The sequence below is a fragment of the Spermophilus citellus genome, assembly GCF_964194105.1.
Source record: "Spermophilus citellus genome assembly, chromosome: 2".
Lineage (NCBI taxonomy): Eukaryota > Metazoa > Chordata > Mammalia > Rodentia > Sciuridae > Spermophilus > Spermophilus citellus.
In genome coordinates, this window is record NC_138183.1 from 194,396,837 (window position 1) to 194,414,686 (window position 17,850).

Genomic DNA, 17,850 nt, shown 5'->3' on the forward strand with positions numbered 1-17,850 from the left:
GGATTATCCAGGTAGGCTCAATGTAATCACAAGGGTCCTTAAGAAGAGAGAGACATGCTGGGTTTGGCAGCACATGCCTGTAATCCCAGTGACTTGGGAGGCTGTGGCAAGAGGACCACAAATTTGACTTAGCTAGACCCTGTCTCAAAACTTAAAAAGAGCCAGGGATGTAGGTCAGTGGTAGAGTTCGCCTGGGTTCAAGCTCCAGTACCAAAATAATAAGAACAACAGCAGCAACAACCAACCAACCAAACAAACAAACAACAAAAAGAAAGGCAAGAAGATTATAGATTAGAAGATGCCATGTCTCTGAAGTGCAGTGAGTCGCTAAAGGAGCAACAGGATGCTATATACCTCCATGGGCAGCCTGGACCTCTGGAGTCAGCTCATGACCTCCTCATCTCAGGAGCCCTCTGCACCCCAGCACGTGGGAAGGTTTTAGAGCCCACTGACTTCCCAAGTCCCTCCAAAAATAAACCAGGAGAAGTTTGAACATCCCTTGTGCAGCAGCAACACCACTTCTGAGGACAGGCCTCAGTGAGCTCTGGGGCCTGACACCAGCGTGAGGAAGGACTGTCCCGGGCAGGGGAGGGGAAGAGCACTCGGAGCAGCTCCTTGGGGGCCTCGGGCCCAGCCTGCCAGCATGAAGGTCAGCAAGTGGAGGGCCCCCTCAGGACAGCTGCTGCCTCCCCAGCGGCTCTGAGGACAAGGAGGGGTATGAGCTCTGAGAGGGGTCAGGACATAGTCTGGGCCTCACAGCTGGGGAATGGTGAGGCTAGGCTGGATCTCATGTCTCCTGACTCCTATGAGTGAACCCACAGCTACTGGGGGCTGGCTGGGGCTCTAGGCCCCTGTACATCATAGTTTGAAGCTCACTTACTGAGCAGAGCCCAGCATCTGGCACTTTCCCTCTGCCTCTGTCTCCTTGTGGCTATAAAGTGGAGGGAGGATGTGGGGGATCAACTCCCATGGGGGGGATATCAGCTCCAATAGGCTCCTGCTTCCCAGGGGACCCAGGGTCCCAATTTCACAGCCTGCCAGCAAGACGCCAGGCTGCCTGGGCACGTTTCCCAATAAGTGTGCCAAGGCTGTGAGTCTTTCTGGGAAACATGGGCTGCCCTGTCCCCTACCCTGCCATCACCGTCTCTGCCAACTTTGGTCAGTGGGGCCAATGCAAGGCCTGAGAGTCAGGACACCTGGGGCCAGAGCTCACTCATGAGCCACAGGGCCTTGGGCAAACCTCTGCCAGCTCTGAGCCTGCTTTGCTTTTTTTTTAATGGACTGAATCCAGGGCCACTTTACCACTGAGCTACATTCCCAGTCCTTTTTTTTTTTTTCTTTAAAAAAAATTTTTTTTTTTAGTTGTACATGCATAGTATGCCTTTATTGTATTTGTTTATTTTTATGTGGTGCTAAGGCTCAAACCCAGTGCCTCCTGTGTGCGAGACAAGCACTCTGCCACTGAGCCCCAGCCCCAGCGCCCCTAGCCCTTTTTATTTTGAGACAGCGTCTCACTAAGTTGCTAAGGCTGGCCTCAAACTAGCCATCCTCCTGCCTTTAACCTTCCAAGTCTCTGGGACTACAGGCATGTTCCTAGAGCCAGGCAGTGCTGGAAGGGACAGGGCTGCCTTGGGTTGCATGAGCTCCCTGTCCCAGGGGACACAAAAGCTGGACCTAGATGGGACATGGTGGCTACAGAGGAGACAGAGAGGGATATGGCACTGTCACCAGCTTTACTGAGGCTCTGTGGTGGTTCCACTCTCTTAGCATTTCAGCCAAGTCAATACAGCCCTGTGGGGTATGGCTAGCACATCCTGCAGTCCCAGTCCACTCTAGGGGCTTTGTCATCCCTCTCCTCATCCTAAAAGACCTCACACACACTGCTTAGCTACAGAAGCAGTAGTAGTTTTGTGTTCACCTTGATAGCTGGGGACCTTGGCCCTTCAAAGCCCTCTGGGCCGCTGGGTATGGTGGCATACACCACTCAGGAGGCTGAGGCAAGAGGATTGTAAATTCAAGGCTAGCCTCAGCAACTCAGTAGACCCTCAGCAACTTAGCAAGACCCTGTCTCAAAGAAAAAATAAAAGCCGGTACAGTGGTGCATGCCTGTAATACCAGAGGCTCAAGAGTCTGAAGCAGGAGGATCATGAATTCAAAGCCAGCCTCAGCAATTTGGCAAGGCCCTAAGCAACTTAGCGAGACCCTGTCTCAAAATTTAAATAATAATAATAATAATAATAATAAAGGGCTGGGGATGTAGCTTAGTGGTAAAGCACCTTTGGGTTCAATTCCTGGTACACTACTACTACTAATAATAATAATATAAAAAAACAAAAAGCTGAAGTTGGAGCTTAGTGATAAAGCAACCCTGGGTTCAATCCCTTTAACAAAAACAATCAAACAAAAAAACAAAGCCCTCTGGAATACAGCAGAAATTCACTACCCAACCACCTAAGCCTTGCCCAAGCCACCACCATCTTTTACCCAGATTACCCCAGGGACCTCAACTGGCCTCACTGCTTCTTCCCTGAGCCCGGCAGTCTACCCACACACAGCAGCAGAGCACACCTGTTCATGCCTTGGCCAATTACTCAGGTCCCGTTCCACCTAGGACCCTCCAACAATGCCTGCCCCTCTCACTTTCAGTAGAAGCCAGCAGATGTGAAGTCCTCCTACCACCAGATGGCTCTTCCCCGCCTGGCCCACCCCACCCTCCTTTACCACTCTGACCTTGGATCTCCTACTGCTCTGCTCCATCCACACCATACTCCAGTCTGTTCCTCAAACATTTCAGGGCTTTTGCACTTGCTGTCCCTCTTTGTCACAAAGCTCTTCCTCCAGATGCTCACCTGACTTGCTCCCTCACTTCCTCTAGGCCTCTGCTCAGATGTCACCTCCTCAGAATTGGCCTTTCTAGACCCCTCAATCTAAAACAGCACCCCACCGGGTCATTCTCAACTCCTTAATCCTGCTGTATTTTTCTCCCTATCTCCCTGACACATAGTGTCACTTTTATAGATAGATGTCCTCACTAGTCTGGAAGCTTTGGGAACTGCTACTGTATATATCCACAGACCTGGAAGAGTGCCTGCTGGTCTAGGTGCTCAGTATTTGTTGGGCGGATGACGGCATTACTCTATCAAGGACTGCCCAAGTCTCTGGAACAAACTTTTACTGCACATAACCTGCCTGGTTCTTTCCCACTCCTCTGCTGAAGCTGTGCCCTCCTCCTAGAGTCCCTCCCTCTCTCCCAGATTTCAAGGCCAATCTCAGGCAAAGCCTCCTCTAAGAAGCCTCCTCTGCCAGGCTAACATCCTAAGCCCTGTCCAGACTGCTTCTAGATTCTAAACTCACTGTCTCAGCTCTCAGGCAGCCTGGGGCGTCTCCACCCCACTGCTGCAGCATGTGCAGCCAGAGAGATCACAGATGGGAGGGAGAAAAGCAGGAGGGGCAAGTCCCTATGCTGGGGAGAGGGGGCTGGGGACAGGATTAGCAGCAGCCTCCCAAACCCAGCTGGTCCCAGAAACAGAGGGGCTGGAAAATGTCATGCTCAACTCTCTGGTCCATCCCCCAACCCTTCCCTGCTGGGTGGACTCATTCCTGGACAGCACTCCCCACAACAGCCCAGGACATTGGGAAAGAATGGGGGTGATAGAGAATAAACAGGAAAAGGACAGCCCTTCTGCCTGTCCTCCCCCATCCCAACCTCCTCCTACTGGGTGACAAGATATTTAATTATAGATATTTGGTACTGCTCAGAATTCCAAATGTCCTAATGGCTTCATCCCCTCCCACCCAGAACCAGTTTCCATGGAAAAATCACAGCAAAGAATCAAAGAGGGGAAGGAGAGAACCCCCACCACCAACAACTGTGGGTTCCCTGCCAAGGGGGAGCCAGAGAGACAAAGGCAATTGGAAGAGCTGCAGCCCAGGCCTCCGAGGGCAGGGAGCTGGCTGGGTGAGCTGGGGGTGGGGGGAGATGTTTGCTGGGGGAGGGAGGAAGAAGGCCAGGATTCTGGTGCTTGAATCCAGCTCTGCCTGGTCTTGCTATGTGACCTTGGGCCCAGCATCTTCCCTTTCTGGGTCTCAAAGTTCTTCTTACCTGCACCCCAGGCTCTGAATTAAGTAACCAATATGAAAGTGTTTAGGCTGTTGGGGATGTATAGGTGATGTCCCCAACTATCCCTGAGCCCCTTCTCAGATGGCAGGCCAATTTCACTGAGAAACAGTCTCTTTACCTTAAGATACTGGTATGCTAAGATTCAGGGTGAATCCAACAGCCTCTGAGTCTAAGGCAACACTATAAGATGACCAAGCTTTCACACTAGAATGAAATAGCAGTGTCTGTCATATAGTAGGCATTTAATAAATGCTGGCCATTCCATTGTCACTGCTATTCCAAAATGCTCAAGTTCCATGGGTTCATCCATCTGCGATTCTGAGACAAGCCGCTTCCTGTTTCTGGGCTAGAGACGTCTCGTGTGTCAATGGAGCACCAAGTACCTGAGTGCAGAAATGACTACACGACTCCAAGTCTGGGGTAGGGGAAGCCTTGGTGCCAAGGGTGGCTGATCAGTTAGCTATTTTAGACCCAAGTGGAAGAAACCAAGAGAGTGGAAGGGGTTGAGCAGGGAGGCCCAAACAGCAACTTGCAAGCAGGTGTTCAGACTAGATGCCATGAGCTGCCCCCTATTCTGTGGTCCTAGATCCCTTAGAGCAACTGCAGAGAGCTGTCTCTCTATTCACTCCAGCCATGCCTCTTCCACCCTGGAGGCTCAGTCCTTCTTACAGGGCCTCCAAAACCACAGTCTAACCTCCCACTGTACAGATGGGAAAACTGAGACACAAAGAAGACTGTACAGGTCCAAAGTGAGTCAGAGGCTGGGCCAGGTCTGGGTCTGAGCCTCCTGCCTCCCAGCAAGGGGGCAGCACCACACCAAGGGTGACTATGGGTCTGGGCTGGGAGGCACCTGAGTGTGAGAACTTTCTGAAAGCTTGAGGTCATGCCCGGGGTCCTCTTGGTCCCCACATTCTCTCCTGCCAGTCCTGGTTGAGTTCACATTGGTTTCTGCCCCATAAGCAAGTAGTGACAGCTCCTCTCATCTCTTCTTATTCTGGAGCCCATACCATGCCATCTGTACCCACAGAGCAGGGAGTGGGACTAGAGCCCCAGACCCTAGACAAGGGAACACTATCTCCTAAAGGAAGGCCAACAGGAGGTGGTGGACAGCTGCTGCCCATTTTCATGGTGCCAGAAGGAAGGGGACAGCAGGATGGATTCAGACTAGCAGATGGGAGAACTTACGGGCTTTATGAGGAGATGGAGAACTCAGGAATGGTGAATGTCTTCTGAGCCTAGGTCACACTGAGACCTGTGCTCAGTAACCAGTGGAGAAACTGGGAGGAGGGACAAGCTTCTCTGAGAAGCAGACAGGGCAGGGGAGCCTGTTTTTCCCTCTCCTGCTCCTAGGCATGAAATGATGAAACCATCCACTCAACCTGCCAGGCAGTGACCATCAATCCCATTATACAGAAGGGGAAAACAAGGCACAGAGACAGCATATGACAGATTATAAGCCACACAGAGATCTGAAGCTGAGGCAGCTCCAACTCTGCTCTTCTAATTATAGACTCACCAGTTCTTTCCCCTAAAGGGTAAGAGGGGACATGAAATGGGGCCTGGAAGAGTGGGAGGACTGGAGAGGCCAAAGGCTTGGAGGCCACAGAAAGTCTGCTGTCAGGGCAGGGAGAAGTCTGTATGGCAGCTCCCCCACCTCAGAGTGTCCCAGTGCGTGGGGGAGGCCAAGGGAGGTGGGCAGGAGCCAGTTCTGAGAAAACTCCCACCCCCTCCCTGATCTCAATGCCTCCCCTCAGGATCACCCCCACCGCACACAGGCTCCCTGAGTCCCTTGGTTTACTCCTGCCCTCTCCCCAGCATAGCTCAGGATCCCAGAGGAGAGCATTACATGGGAAAGGAAGCTGGGGAGGGGGGACAGTACCCACAGCAGGAGTTGCCCCTGCTCTGTCTTCCCTTCCCCCATCTTCCAAAAACAAAACTGGTAGTGGAGTGTAGGGCACCTGAGCTCCCCTAACAGGGCCTCAGAAGGAAGGACAGGTCCAAATCTCCCTCCCTCCTCCCATGGTGCTTGCTGACTCCACTGCGGCCTCCATGAGGAACAGCAGAGCCAGGACCAGGGGGAAATGGAGCTGAGCAGAGAGAAACAAAGGGAACTGGAGTTCAGAGGGGCCGTGAGAGCGCTGGGAATGGGAGTGACCAAATTAGTCCAGGGTTTAGGGTTTCCAGGCTTCTCACAGTCAGGAACACAGTGAGAGCAAGGGCAGCAATTGACATAACCCCTGACCACCCCTGAGCTTAGTCCAGAAACCAAGTGCCTTGACTCTAGCCTCCAGTCTAGATGCCAGGACATGTGCAACTACGAACCAATCTAAACCCACAGCCCCACCCTCAGAGATGGCTAAAGCCAAAAGGTAGAAGTGGGGGCCTCAGGGAGAGTGAGACCCCTAGGCCTGGGTCCTGGGGTGGGGTCATGTCTCAAAATCACCAGGAAAGGGGTATGGTGGAGAACAGAAGCAAGCAGTCAGGATGGGAGACTAGGGCCCCAAACTGACCCGTGGAGGCAGCCCTGCCTCTGGGGGCCAGGACTAATCTTGACCTTTCTAAAGGCCCTTGCTGCCCAGCCTCCCTGCCTCCACCCTTCCCCAGCAGCCTCCATCTGGAAGCTCCTCTAATTGAAGAGGGAGGCTCTGGCAGAACTCAGACCCCGAGAATGCTCCAACTCAAACCCACAGACTTCCTCCAATCTGCACAGTACTAACTAGATGAAAACACAGGCACCATCTTGTCCACATCCCTCCTGACCCAATTTTACAGATGGGGAGATTAAGTCCTAAGAAAGGCCAATGTCACACAACTAGGAATGAGCTGGGGCTAGCACCCTGAGTCCCTTCCACTACTCCACAGAGTAAGGCCTTAACTCCCCAATTCTCCCAGGCTCAGGAACAGACATTCTGACCCATCACAGGAAAGCCACAAAAGGAAAGGAAAACACATGCCAACTGTGGACCCCTGAGCCCAAACATCCAAGGGGAAGCCTTGCTGCCAGCAGCTGAGCAACAAACCTCAGAGACAGAACTGATGTGTGCAGGGTGTTGCCACCCTCACACATTCAGTGCATTCACAACAAAGACCCACATGGGAGTCTTGAAAGCCAGTCCCTGAGACACATGCAAAGGACTTGATAAGAACCTTTTGTCATCACTAGCACACCTTGGAGCAGCAGAGAACCTTCAGCATTAGCGCCAGCAGAAGCTGAGGCCTCCTTAGGGTCTGAGCAGACAGGAGCCTCTGTTACTAACACTCTTAATACTGCCAGGGCACTTCCAGGTCCAGTTAAGCACTCTTGGACTTGGGCACCTGTCCAGTAAGTACATGCAAAAGGCTCCTGACAGGTTAGTGCCCACGGGGCCCCACTCAAAGGCTCCCCATAAAGGACTTACCACCTGTGGCTTGCCACAGAACTTGCTGGCTGGGGGAGGCTCATCTGGAGCTCGAACCACCTCAGAGGGCTTGGCCTCCACAGAGGGCGGTGCAATGGGAGTCAAGGGCAGGTCCACAGGAGCTGGAGCAGGGCCCTCACCAGAGTGGAGGGTCAGCATGTACTGCTTGGTGACATCTTCAAGGGATGGAGCCTGCAATGTGGGGTGGGCTCGGGCAGGGAAGGCCACAGGCTCCAGAACAGCTACAGGGGGGCCAACAGAAGTCAGAGGCTCAGGCACCACAATAGGTGTGAAGGTGGCGGGCACGCTGGCATGGCGAACATGTTTGGAGGAAGGCCGAGCCTGAGTTAGGCTATCAATCTGGTCCTGATTTCCTTCCTCTCTCCGAAGCTCCTGGTGACTGCTCCTGGCTGGGCGCTTCTTGGAGCCTCGGCGGCTAAGCCGAGGGGATAGAACATCAGTCAGCTTGGGGTCAAGGTAGAAGCTGTGGTGGGCAGTGGAGGAGGCAGGCGGGGCCTCTGGTAGTGCCCGCTCAGACTGTGCCCGGCCCCTGGCAGGACCAGGGTCTTCTGGCTCTGCCCGCTGCTCTGCAAGAATAGGCTCACTGCTGGATGGAGGCAATGCAGGCTCGACTTCTCGGATGGGTTCCCCTCCAGGGCCCTCAAATCCAGGCCCAGCCAGCTCCCCACGACGGCTAGGGTCACTCAGAGATTTCTTCTTGGGGGCTTTGCCAGCAACCCTCTCTTCTCCCACACGTCCCAAAGCACCAGGCCCCTGAACAATGCTCTGAATGACCTCCTGATAACCCTTGCTCTCTTCACTGACCACTGACCAGTCACTGTGGCCACTGGTCAAGCTCTCATCCACAGCTGGGGTCACTGGAAGCCCTGTCTTAGAACTTAGTGAGCCCAGGAGGTTGCTGTCCACAGAGAACCCAGAGGGCTCTTCAGAGGTGGCAGTCCGATGGCGCTGTGGAATTGGGTCACTCAGGGACCTATAGGCCTCACTTGCCTCCCCATTGCTCAGTTCAGTCCCACCAGGGCCTGAAGGTGGGACTTTGCGTCTCCTGCGGAGTGCACCTGGTGTGGGAGGGGTGTCAGTGGACACCAGGGCCCACCCACCCAGATTGTCTTCAGTCCCAGGGTCATAGTGGTTTGTTTGGGTTGAGGATGAAGAAAGAGGTCTCCACACTCCAGTAGTACCCAGGCTGCAAAAGGCTGCCCCAGGAGGCTCAGGATCTGTCCCAATGCCCTCATCTGTCAGGTTGGACTCTGGGCCAGACAGCTCCTCCTGGGACCGCTGCCCTTGGGTCAGATTCCCTGCCCAGTCAGGGCTTCTGTGGGGAACATCACTTCCATCATCTTGCTGGGCACCCATACGCTGGATCTTCTCAAAAACTTGACGGGCCTCCTGCACATACTGATCCTGGACCACAAGAGGCAATGGGTCCTCCTCAGCACCAGAGCCTGCCAACAGGAGCTCAGAGGAGCTGGGTTTCAGGGCACTGGTACGGGTCAGGCGGCGGGCCATAGGCTTCTCAGAGCAGGTAAAGGACTTAGCCCTCCGAAGGGTGGCAGTCAAGTCCTTGAGTGTGGGGCGAGTGCCAGGTGATGCTGGAGTATGGGAGGGCGTGGGCTCAAGTTGCTCCACTGGGCCACCTGCTGATGGTGAGTCTCTGCCATCTAGGAGGTTGTTCCCAGGGCCAACACTGGGCTTTCGGACCCTTAGCTCTGAAAGGTCTGAGCGCAGGAAGCTGAGCAGTGTCAGAGTCTCTGAGGCAATATCTGGATTGGACAGGGACTTCCTCTGCCGGCTCTTATCCAACTCCAATCCTCCATCCCTCAACATTCTGGTGGTGCCCACAGGCCCCTTGCTACGAGTTCGAACTTGGGGCCGCAGGAGCCCTTCCCCGGCTCCAAAGCTAGGGGAGCGGTACACGCCCCAGTTTCCAGAACTCCGGCCAGACCACAAGTCATCGTCCTTGAGGGTCTCTGTGCTAGAATAGCGGCTACTACCGCGGGAGCCCGCGGGGCTGGCCAGGTACGCTGGAAAGCTCACCTTGGCCACACGAAAAGCTCCTCCCACAGTGTCCGACATAGGCCGCAAGCCTTCTTGGGCACCTGAGACGCAAGACTGTGAGCCAATGTCCCACTCCCGGGATGCCTCTTCACTAGGGACTCTTGGAGATGTAGGAGGTTCAGGACTCCTGACTCCCCCTGAGTCCATGTTGCCCAGATTTAACCCATCACTGTCGGGCCGGACGTCTTGATCCAACAGGGAGCTTGAAGGCCTGAGCCCCGGTCTCCCTCTCCGGCGGTGGCCGCCCTCACGGTCTTGGTCCTCGTCACTGCCGGAGAAGTGTCCGCCATGGTAGGCCGGACTCTGAGCCCCAGGCTGCGGCGGCTGGCCCTCCTCTTCCTCCTCGCTGGAGCTGGCAGCCCGGCTGCGGCTGACAGGATAGGAGGAGGCGATGGAGGAGGAGGAGGAGCAGGAGGCCCGGGCCCCGGCCTGCGGTTGAGAGAAGCTATGCCAAGAATGTAAACCATCCGCGGGACGCTGCGCCCGCTCCTGTAGCTGTTGCTGCTGTCGCCGCCGCCTCCCCTCAATCCCCGGCCCGGGCAGTGGCCGCGCCGATCGCAGGCCCGCCAGGGGGAAGCACGTTCGAGGAGGCGGCGTCGGTGGCTGCCGGGGCTCCCGAGCTGGGGGCTCCCAGGCAGCACCGTCGGGGTTGGGCGTACCCGAGGCCTCAGAGTCCGCACCCGGCCGCCTGGAGCCAGGGCCGCCGAAGAGCTTGCGCATCTCGGTGACGCTGGGCCAGGCCCCCCGGGCAGCGCCTTCGGCCGCTTCTTCAGCGGCCCCGGGAGAGACGCCCCCGTCTCGAACCCCAGCAGAGTCGTCGTCCAGATGCGGCGCGTCGAAGCGCCGGGAGAGCTGGCGCACGGATGGCGAGAGGCTGCGGAGCGGGCGCGGCTGCGCGGGGGCGGCCGGGGGCCCCGACGCCAGCTTGGACACGCGCCGGGAGGGCTGGCCCGGGATGGCCGTGGCCGGCCGGCACGAGGCGCGGCGCCGCAAACCAGGGGTGTCCGTGTCCTCCTCCCTTGGTCCGGGTCCGCCGCTCCAGCGCTCCAGCAGTTTGAACGAGACACTGCGGTAAAGCGGGGGCCGGGGTGACCCGTCCGCCATGGTGGCAGCACTCACTCCGGGGGGGCTGGCCTCGGAGAGCCGCGGCCAACCCCCCCTCTGCCCCCGCTCCAAAGGAGCGCAGTGGCGGGAGTCGAAGGCCTGGGTCCTGCACCCGCCACGCGCGGGATTTGGGAGGGCGCAGAAATCTGAGCAGAGGTTTATCTGTCGCGGATCAAGTTTCTGCGGTCGCGGGAGGCAGCGGCTCCATCCCAGGCTGCCGCTCCCGCTTCAGCGACGAATTCCCGGCTGGTCCCTCGCCTCGGCCGGAGCGTCCAGGGACATCGTGGCTCCGCCGGGAAGGGATCCCAACACTCGGTTCCTCTGCTCGGCGGACGGCTTGCCTCCCCTCGCGCTCCCTCTCCAGCTCCCGCTCCCTCCCTCTAGACTGCTCTCTCCTGGCTCCCTTTTGTTGCAAATAAACTTTGTGGCTGAGGAAAGGGGGCGGGGGGCGGGGCCTCGCGCCCAAAAGAGGGGGTGGGCTCCGGGCGCGCGCGAGGCTGGGAGCCCGGAGGGGGTTGGGAATCGGGGAGGAGCCCAAGGAGAAACGAGATGCTTGAACACCGGAAGGCCGGCGAGACCCTCCAGAGAAGTCCCTCGGGAGCGCAGCGGGCCGAACTGCTCCCCAGGCACACGCTCAGACACACGCGAGCTCTGAACGTGGTCAGCTTCGCAGACACACAGCCGCAGTGGAGCACCCACCGCAGTTCAGCAGATTTCGCGCGGGAACACCTTCTGCCCGAGGGGCTCCAACATGGCAACCTTGTACCCACAAACTCTCGTACACACCGATACTCAGGTACACGGAGAAACACTCTCCAGAAAACACTCTCCAGAAATGGGTGGGATCTGGGGAACCGGGGGCGGGGCAAGCCGGCCCGGGTTCTTTGCTCCCGCTCCGCCCTTCACTCCGCCCAGGTCACGCCCCTTGTCCCACCCTCTGTGGCGAATCCTGCAACACCACGCCTACGTCCCACCCCTCACACTTTCAAACGCTCCACCAGTACTACCTCCCTGCGGCCTGTCCAGTTCTGATGGTCCCTCAAAACTTGCTACCTATCCCAGAAGCCCCACCCCTGGGGGTCATACCTCACCCAACTTTTCCAGCTGCCACACCTCCCACCTCGCGGGGTCCTCCCAGAGGCTTCTCTTCTCGATGCTCCGCCCTGCGCTTCTCCCCCTCTTCTCTTGAACTCCAGGGTACGTGGCTTTTGCGCCCTCTACCGGCCTGATCCTCCCAGGCCTCTGAGCCCTGGACAGATAAGCCACTTCTACCCCCCAGCCATCGGAGAACTGGGAAGACTTCACTTCCTTTTAGTGTTTCTAAGTCCGCTTAATTTTTACAAACCTTCGCAAGGCTCCCTGTCCCTCCTTCGGCCTCACCCTCAAAAAGGGCTCCGACAGGAATGCGCTTGATTGCCCACTGCTAAACTTAAATTTCTTCCAGCGACTGCTCCATCCTGGCAGGAAACGTATAGGTTGTTTCTCCTGCTTCACACTAATCTATTTTGCTCCTTTGCCCGTCTGCCAGAGTCTTTTTCGCGTCTTCTGGTGCCACCTGCTTCCCCACTCTCGCTTGGCTGTTAGGTCCTTTTCATCCTCTCTGGCCCAATTTAAGCACAGGACCCCATCTGAATGAACGAAAATTTGCAGAACCCCTATGATGTAGGGTAATGTTGTTTCATTCATTTGATTTAATCCTCAAGCCACCCTTGGAGATAGATATTTTTGAAGAAGTAACTTTGACCAGTGTCAGGAAAAAATTCAGGAAAAAAATGGCAGCTCCTGCTGACTCAAATTCAGATTTTAGGCAGGCACGGTGGTGGTGCATACCTGTAATAGCAACAACTGGGGATGCTGAAGCAGGAAGATCACAAATTTGAGGCCAGACAGGCAACTTAGCCAGACCCTGTCTCAAAAATAAAAAGGACTGGGAATGTAGCTCAGTGGTAGAACACTGTTTGGTTCAATTCCCAGAACTGAATTATTATTATTATTATTATTATTATTATTATTATTATTATTATTCAGATTTTAGGGTGTTCAAACACTGACAGTCTAACCTCACCCCAGATCCTGATAAAGTAGTTCTCTTTCATTTGAGCCCCCCAGCAGCCTTCTTCTCTTCCTTATTGGGCTGGAGCTCACCTTCCCTGGTAACAAAGGACAGCCTGAACTGCCCCATGCTCCTTCAACCCTGCCCCAGCCCTCTATAGGCTGGTCAAACCTACCCTTGGCCTTCCTACATCCATGCAGTAGCTGGGTGTCAGTGAAAGATGTGGTAAGTCAGCAATCTGTCTTACTCAGTCACCAGGGTGCCTATCAAAGAGACCTTTATGGGGCAGGACTAGGCTGGGAGGCTCCACTCAAGAGGAGAGGGAAGGATGTGGGTATAGGGCAGGACAGTGGACACTCAGTGATTATGGTATGAGGAAGGGAGGACAACCAGGACCCCAGGTCTTGCTTGCTGCTCACATAGTCCTCAAAATGGGAACTTATTCCCTACCCTCTGGGAAGCCCCTTGATTTGTGGAAAATCTCTGTAGGGAGAAAGTCTTTCCTTCCTGAGTTGAGACAAACCTCCAGTGAGTCCCTCATTGAACTTTGTCTCAGCTCAGCTTCAAAGGGACTGAGCAGTAAACACACTTTCTTCACCTGAAAATTGGTGAGCAAGGAAAAGAGCCTGCTCTGCCTAATGCCTCTCTGCCCTGCCTGGCTATGTGATTTTGGGTAAATCTCTGGGCTTCACTGGGTTTTAGTTGCCAGGTTTCCCCAAATGTGCCCTTTCTGACTCTGACATTTGAAGTCAGAGTCATTTTCCTTTAAAGTCTTTTCTTTCTGCTCTTTTGGGGCAAGTTTGGGGGTGTGTTTAGACTCTTATCCCAAGAGTTATTGTGTTCTCTTGTGATGATGGCTCCTACCATCTGAAATTTGTACTTTTCTAAGCTCCTTGATAGCCTGTTAAATTCTGCCTTCTTGTCACTTCTGGACAGAGAGCCTAGTGGTCCTTATCCCATATCACAATTGGGTAAATTGATGGAGACTCACCAGATTCTAGAGTTTTGTGATAGCCTTTTGATTTGGCTCTAAGGTGAGCTGGCTGGGCTGGGCTTTGTTGGTGGTAGGGAGTGTAGTTTAAGGGTCGCTGGTGGGCCGTTGCCCAAAGGGAAGTTACCCACTCAGAGAGTGGCTTGCCTGCTTGCATTGCCTCAGGAGTTCTCCCACCCCAGTCTCTCAGGATCTAGGATGAGACTGTCATCTTCCAGAAACAGAAGGCCTGAATGCTTTTAGCCCTGAAAAGGCTCATCTGGGAGGAAATGGGTGCATTGGGCCCCAGGGTGGAGCCAGGAACATTGCTAGAATATGAAGCCAGGCCTACCCTAGAAGTGCCCCCTTCCTTCGGTCCTCAGGCTCATCTATGAATGGGGAATGCAAATAAACCATCTACCCAGTTAGTCATGGTGACCCAGTGAGGTCAGGGTTCTAGAAGCATTTGGAGAAATGAAGATGGGAAGGTTTAGATAGTCACCAGTCACAGTCCGTGACGGGCTTTGGGTACTTAAGAGGGTAAAGGGGGCTGATGTTTGGCTCAGTGATAGAGTGCTCGCCTAGCATGCATGAGGCACTTGGTTCAATCCTCAGCACCACATAAAAATAAAATAAAATAAAGATATTGTGTCCACCTAAAAGTAAGAAAAAGAGGGTAAAGGGTGAGTATGAGTCTTAAGACGAGTAAAGAGTCCCCCATGAGAAATAAACTCCAGGAAGAAGCTGCTTAATGGGGAGTCTGGCTCCTGATTCCATTCCAAAGCCAAATAGAAACCATCTGAAATTCCCCTGCTGGGCCTGATGGTGCACACTTGTAATCCTAGTGGCTAGGGAGGCTGAGGTAGGAGGATCACAAGTTCAAAGCCAGCCTCAGCAACTTAGCGAGGCCCTAAGCAACTCAGTGAGAACCTGTCTCTAAATAAAATTCAAAAAAGGGCTGGGGATGTGGCTCAGTGGTTAAGTACCCCTGGGTTCAATCCCAGTACCAAAATAATAATAATATCTTCCTGAATAATTAATTAGACCTCAAGTGCACAGGATTGGGTTATTTATAATCTTTTTGTTCATGATGTATTCTTTTTAATTTTTTTTTAAATATTTTTGGGTACCGGGATTGAACTGAGGGGCAATCAACCACTGAGCCACATCCCCAGCCCTATTTTGTATTTTTTATTTAGAGACAGGGTCTCACTGAGTTGCTTCACTCCTTGCTTTTGCTGAGGCTGGCTTTAAACCCTAGATCCTCCTGCTTTAGCCTCCCAAGTCTCTGGGATTACAGGCATGCACCACTGTGCTCAGCTCATGATGTATTCCTATCAATTATTTAATTGGCACTCACCAAACAAAAACAAAAACAGCTAGCATCTTTCCAATAACCTACATGTCATTCTATAATCCCCCTGCTGCCCCACTGCCTAGGGTAACCCTCATCTCAAATCTTCTCCCAGCGTTCTTTTGCTTTCCTTTTTGTGTGATTTTATTGTATTTGCATATTCTCTCAAATGATATATTTTCACTTTAGTTGTTTTAACTTTATAAAAGGGGCATGTTGCTGTATATAATATGGGAGACTTTTCCCCCTTAATATTATACTGCTAAGATGCATCCATATCATTGCACATTTGTGTGGTTCATTCTGGCTGTACACAGTATTCCAATGTGCGAGCATAGCTGTGTCTGGGTTCCCTGTCTTGCTGATGGACACCTGGGTGTTTGCTGGGTGTGGTGCAGACTCCAGGGCACATGAAAGGAAATGGTGGACCCACTTTATAAGCATATCAAGCTGGGATTGAAAGTCTCTTCTCTGTTTTTGGATCATCTGTGTTTTTTGTTGTTGTTTGTTTATTTAATTTGAAGTGCCTTTTTGTGTTTCTTGCCCATTCTTCTAGTAATTTTTGGTAATTTATTAAATTTCTGCTCCAGCTTTTCCATCCTCAGTACCCTGGCAGCTAGGGGAAGGCTGGTAGTATTGTCACTGAATTACAGATAAGGAAAAGTTTAGAGAAATTAAGGAACTTGTTTGGACTCCTAGAGTCCAAACACCCCTCTGCACTAAGCCCAGGCCTTCTGAGACCATATTGCCTTAGTTAAGGAACCTTTTGTACCCTTCAAATAAGGTCACCCCACCCCCAGCTCCCAGTATCTTTGGGCCACCCACCATTCCATGACCTTGTCACCTCCCTAGTGAGACCTTCCTTGTTGACTGATCCTCTTTATATTCTGAGCTGTCCGCCCCAGCTGTAATGATCTAGATACATGTGTTTATTCATTATTGCCTATCTCCACCATCAGACCCACTGCCCATTATGATGCCTGGCATACAGTAGTTGTTCAATAAACGTTTATTGGATGAACTGTTTCTTTGTTTGCACCACTAAGCCCCCAGATTCTTTCCTAAGGAAGGGTCTGGGTCTGAGTTCATCTCAGAGGTACATAGAGAGTGTCTTCTAGACAAAGGAATGAGGAAGGAAGGAGGCAACAGCATCCATTGCTAGGACAGATCCAGTGTCCTGGGGTTTTTCCTGCTTGGAATGGGAATCTCCCTGAGATGGGCCTTGATTTCTGATTCTCTAGCTCCCCTGTCCTTGACTCCCACTCCCTGGCTCCCTGTCATCAAGTGCTGAGAACCAACACTCCAAGATCTTTGCCCTGGAAGCTCCTTCTCAGGTCCTTCCTGTCTTCTTTCCTGTGGGGAGCTGCCCTGGATGAACACGCCTTTAAATCTTGATGCCCCGGGGTCCTGAACAATTATTGCATTCAGCAGTAACAAGGGCGTTACCCCAGCTGGAATAACAAGGTGTGGCTCCAGGTGTAGGTGTCACCGCTGGGGTTGAGTTACACTCACCTGTTCCTTTGTAATCCTACCCATTCTGACTTATTTTTTCTTTTGATAGTATGTTCTAAGAAATAGCGTCCCCCCTAATAAAAGCCCACTTCTGAAGAACATGTTTGTCCTTTCTCTCTCTCTCTCTCTCTCTCTCTCTCTTGTTAGCCTCTTGTGACCTTCTCTTGCCCCTCTTCTTGGGGAGCCTGAGGCAGGGTTATGGGGAAGCTGTCTTGAACAAAGATATTTTGTGTCTGTGTGGTATTTTGCGACACCCTAAATTCACACAAGTTACTTTAGTTCAGTTCCTCCACTTCCCCCTTCCAGCCCATCTGTGTTAGGCAGCTTTGCATCACTGTGATCAGAATACCTGACCAGAAAAACTTAGAGGAGGACAAGTTTATTTGGGGATTATGATGCCAGAGAAATGATGGCCAGTGGTCCATAGATGGCCAATTCTATTGCTCTAGGCCCAAGATGAGGCAGAAAAACATGATGGAAGGGCTTGGCAGAAGTGCTGCTTACCTCCTAGTGCAGGAAGCAAAGAGAGGAGGGAGAAGGGGTCACTGGGAAGATGGGCCTTTCCAGGGAATGTACCCAATGACCCACCTCCTCTAGCCAATCCCCATCTGCCTATAGTCAGTCCATTCCAACAGACTGATTGGATTACAGCTCTCATATTCCTATCATTTTACATCTGAATATGGCTGCATTAACACTGGACCTCTTGGGAGGGGACACCTCATATCCAAACTGTGATACTCTCCCTCACCCAACTCCACTGCTCCATCATGCCACCACAGTTTAGAGACCTCCAGTCCCCTGCCTTCCACCTCCTTGGCTTCCTCTTCCACAGCCTGCTCCTGTTGGAGTTTCCAGGACTCTAAACAGAGGCCCTCTGTTCTCACTCTCCCCCAGGAAGCCTATGCACACCCTTGGCCTCAAGCCACACTGGGGCTGTCCTCTTCCCAGGATTTGCACATTTTCAGGAATGTTTTCCTGGGTGTCTTCAGAGAGTTGGCTCCTAGCTCCAACTAGGGTGAGGCCTTGCCCTCTGCCCAGACCCTGACCCCCACCCCAGTCCCAGCCAGGCCTCTACCTAGGTCCACCAGCTCAGGATGGAATCTAAGGGAATTAGTTTTGACTGTGGGTGACAAATGCCTAAAAAACTAGTGTTTTTGTTTTTAAGTATTTATTTCTCATGTAAAAGTTCAGACTAGAATGTTTGGAGACCCAAGCTGCTCCCGGCTTCTTACTCTACCAGCCACAGAAGGGACCCTT

The 17,850-nt window shown here is 53.2% G+C and overlaps 1 protein-coding gene across 1 annotated transcript in view; it reads right to left on the minus strand.

Moving 5' to 3' along the window:
• ARHGEF17 (Rho guanine nucleotide exchange factor 17) overlaps positions 1-11,813 on the minus strand; it is a 58,627-nt gene extending 46,814 nt beyond the window's left edge. The window contains exon 1 of the mRNA XM_081281979.1: positions 7,519-11,813. Coding sequence (XP_081138105.1) covers positions 7,519-10,701 — 3,183 coding nt within the window. The 5' untranslated portion in view covers positions 10,702-11,813. The remainder of the gene's footprint in view (positions 1-7,518) is intronic.
• Between the last annotated feature and the right edge of the window lie 6,037 nt (positions 11,814-17,850).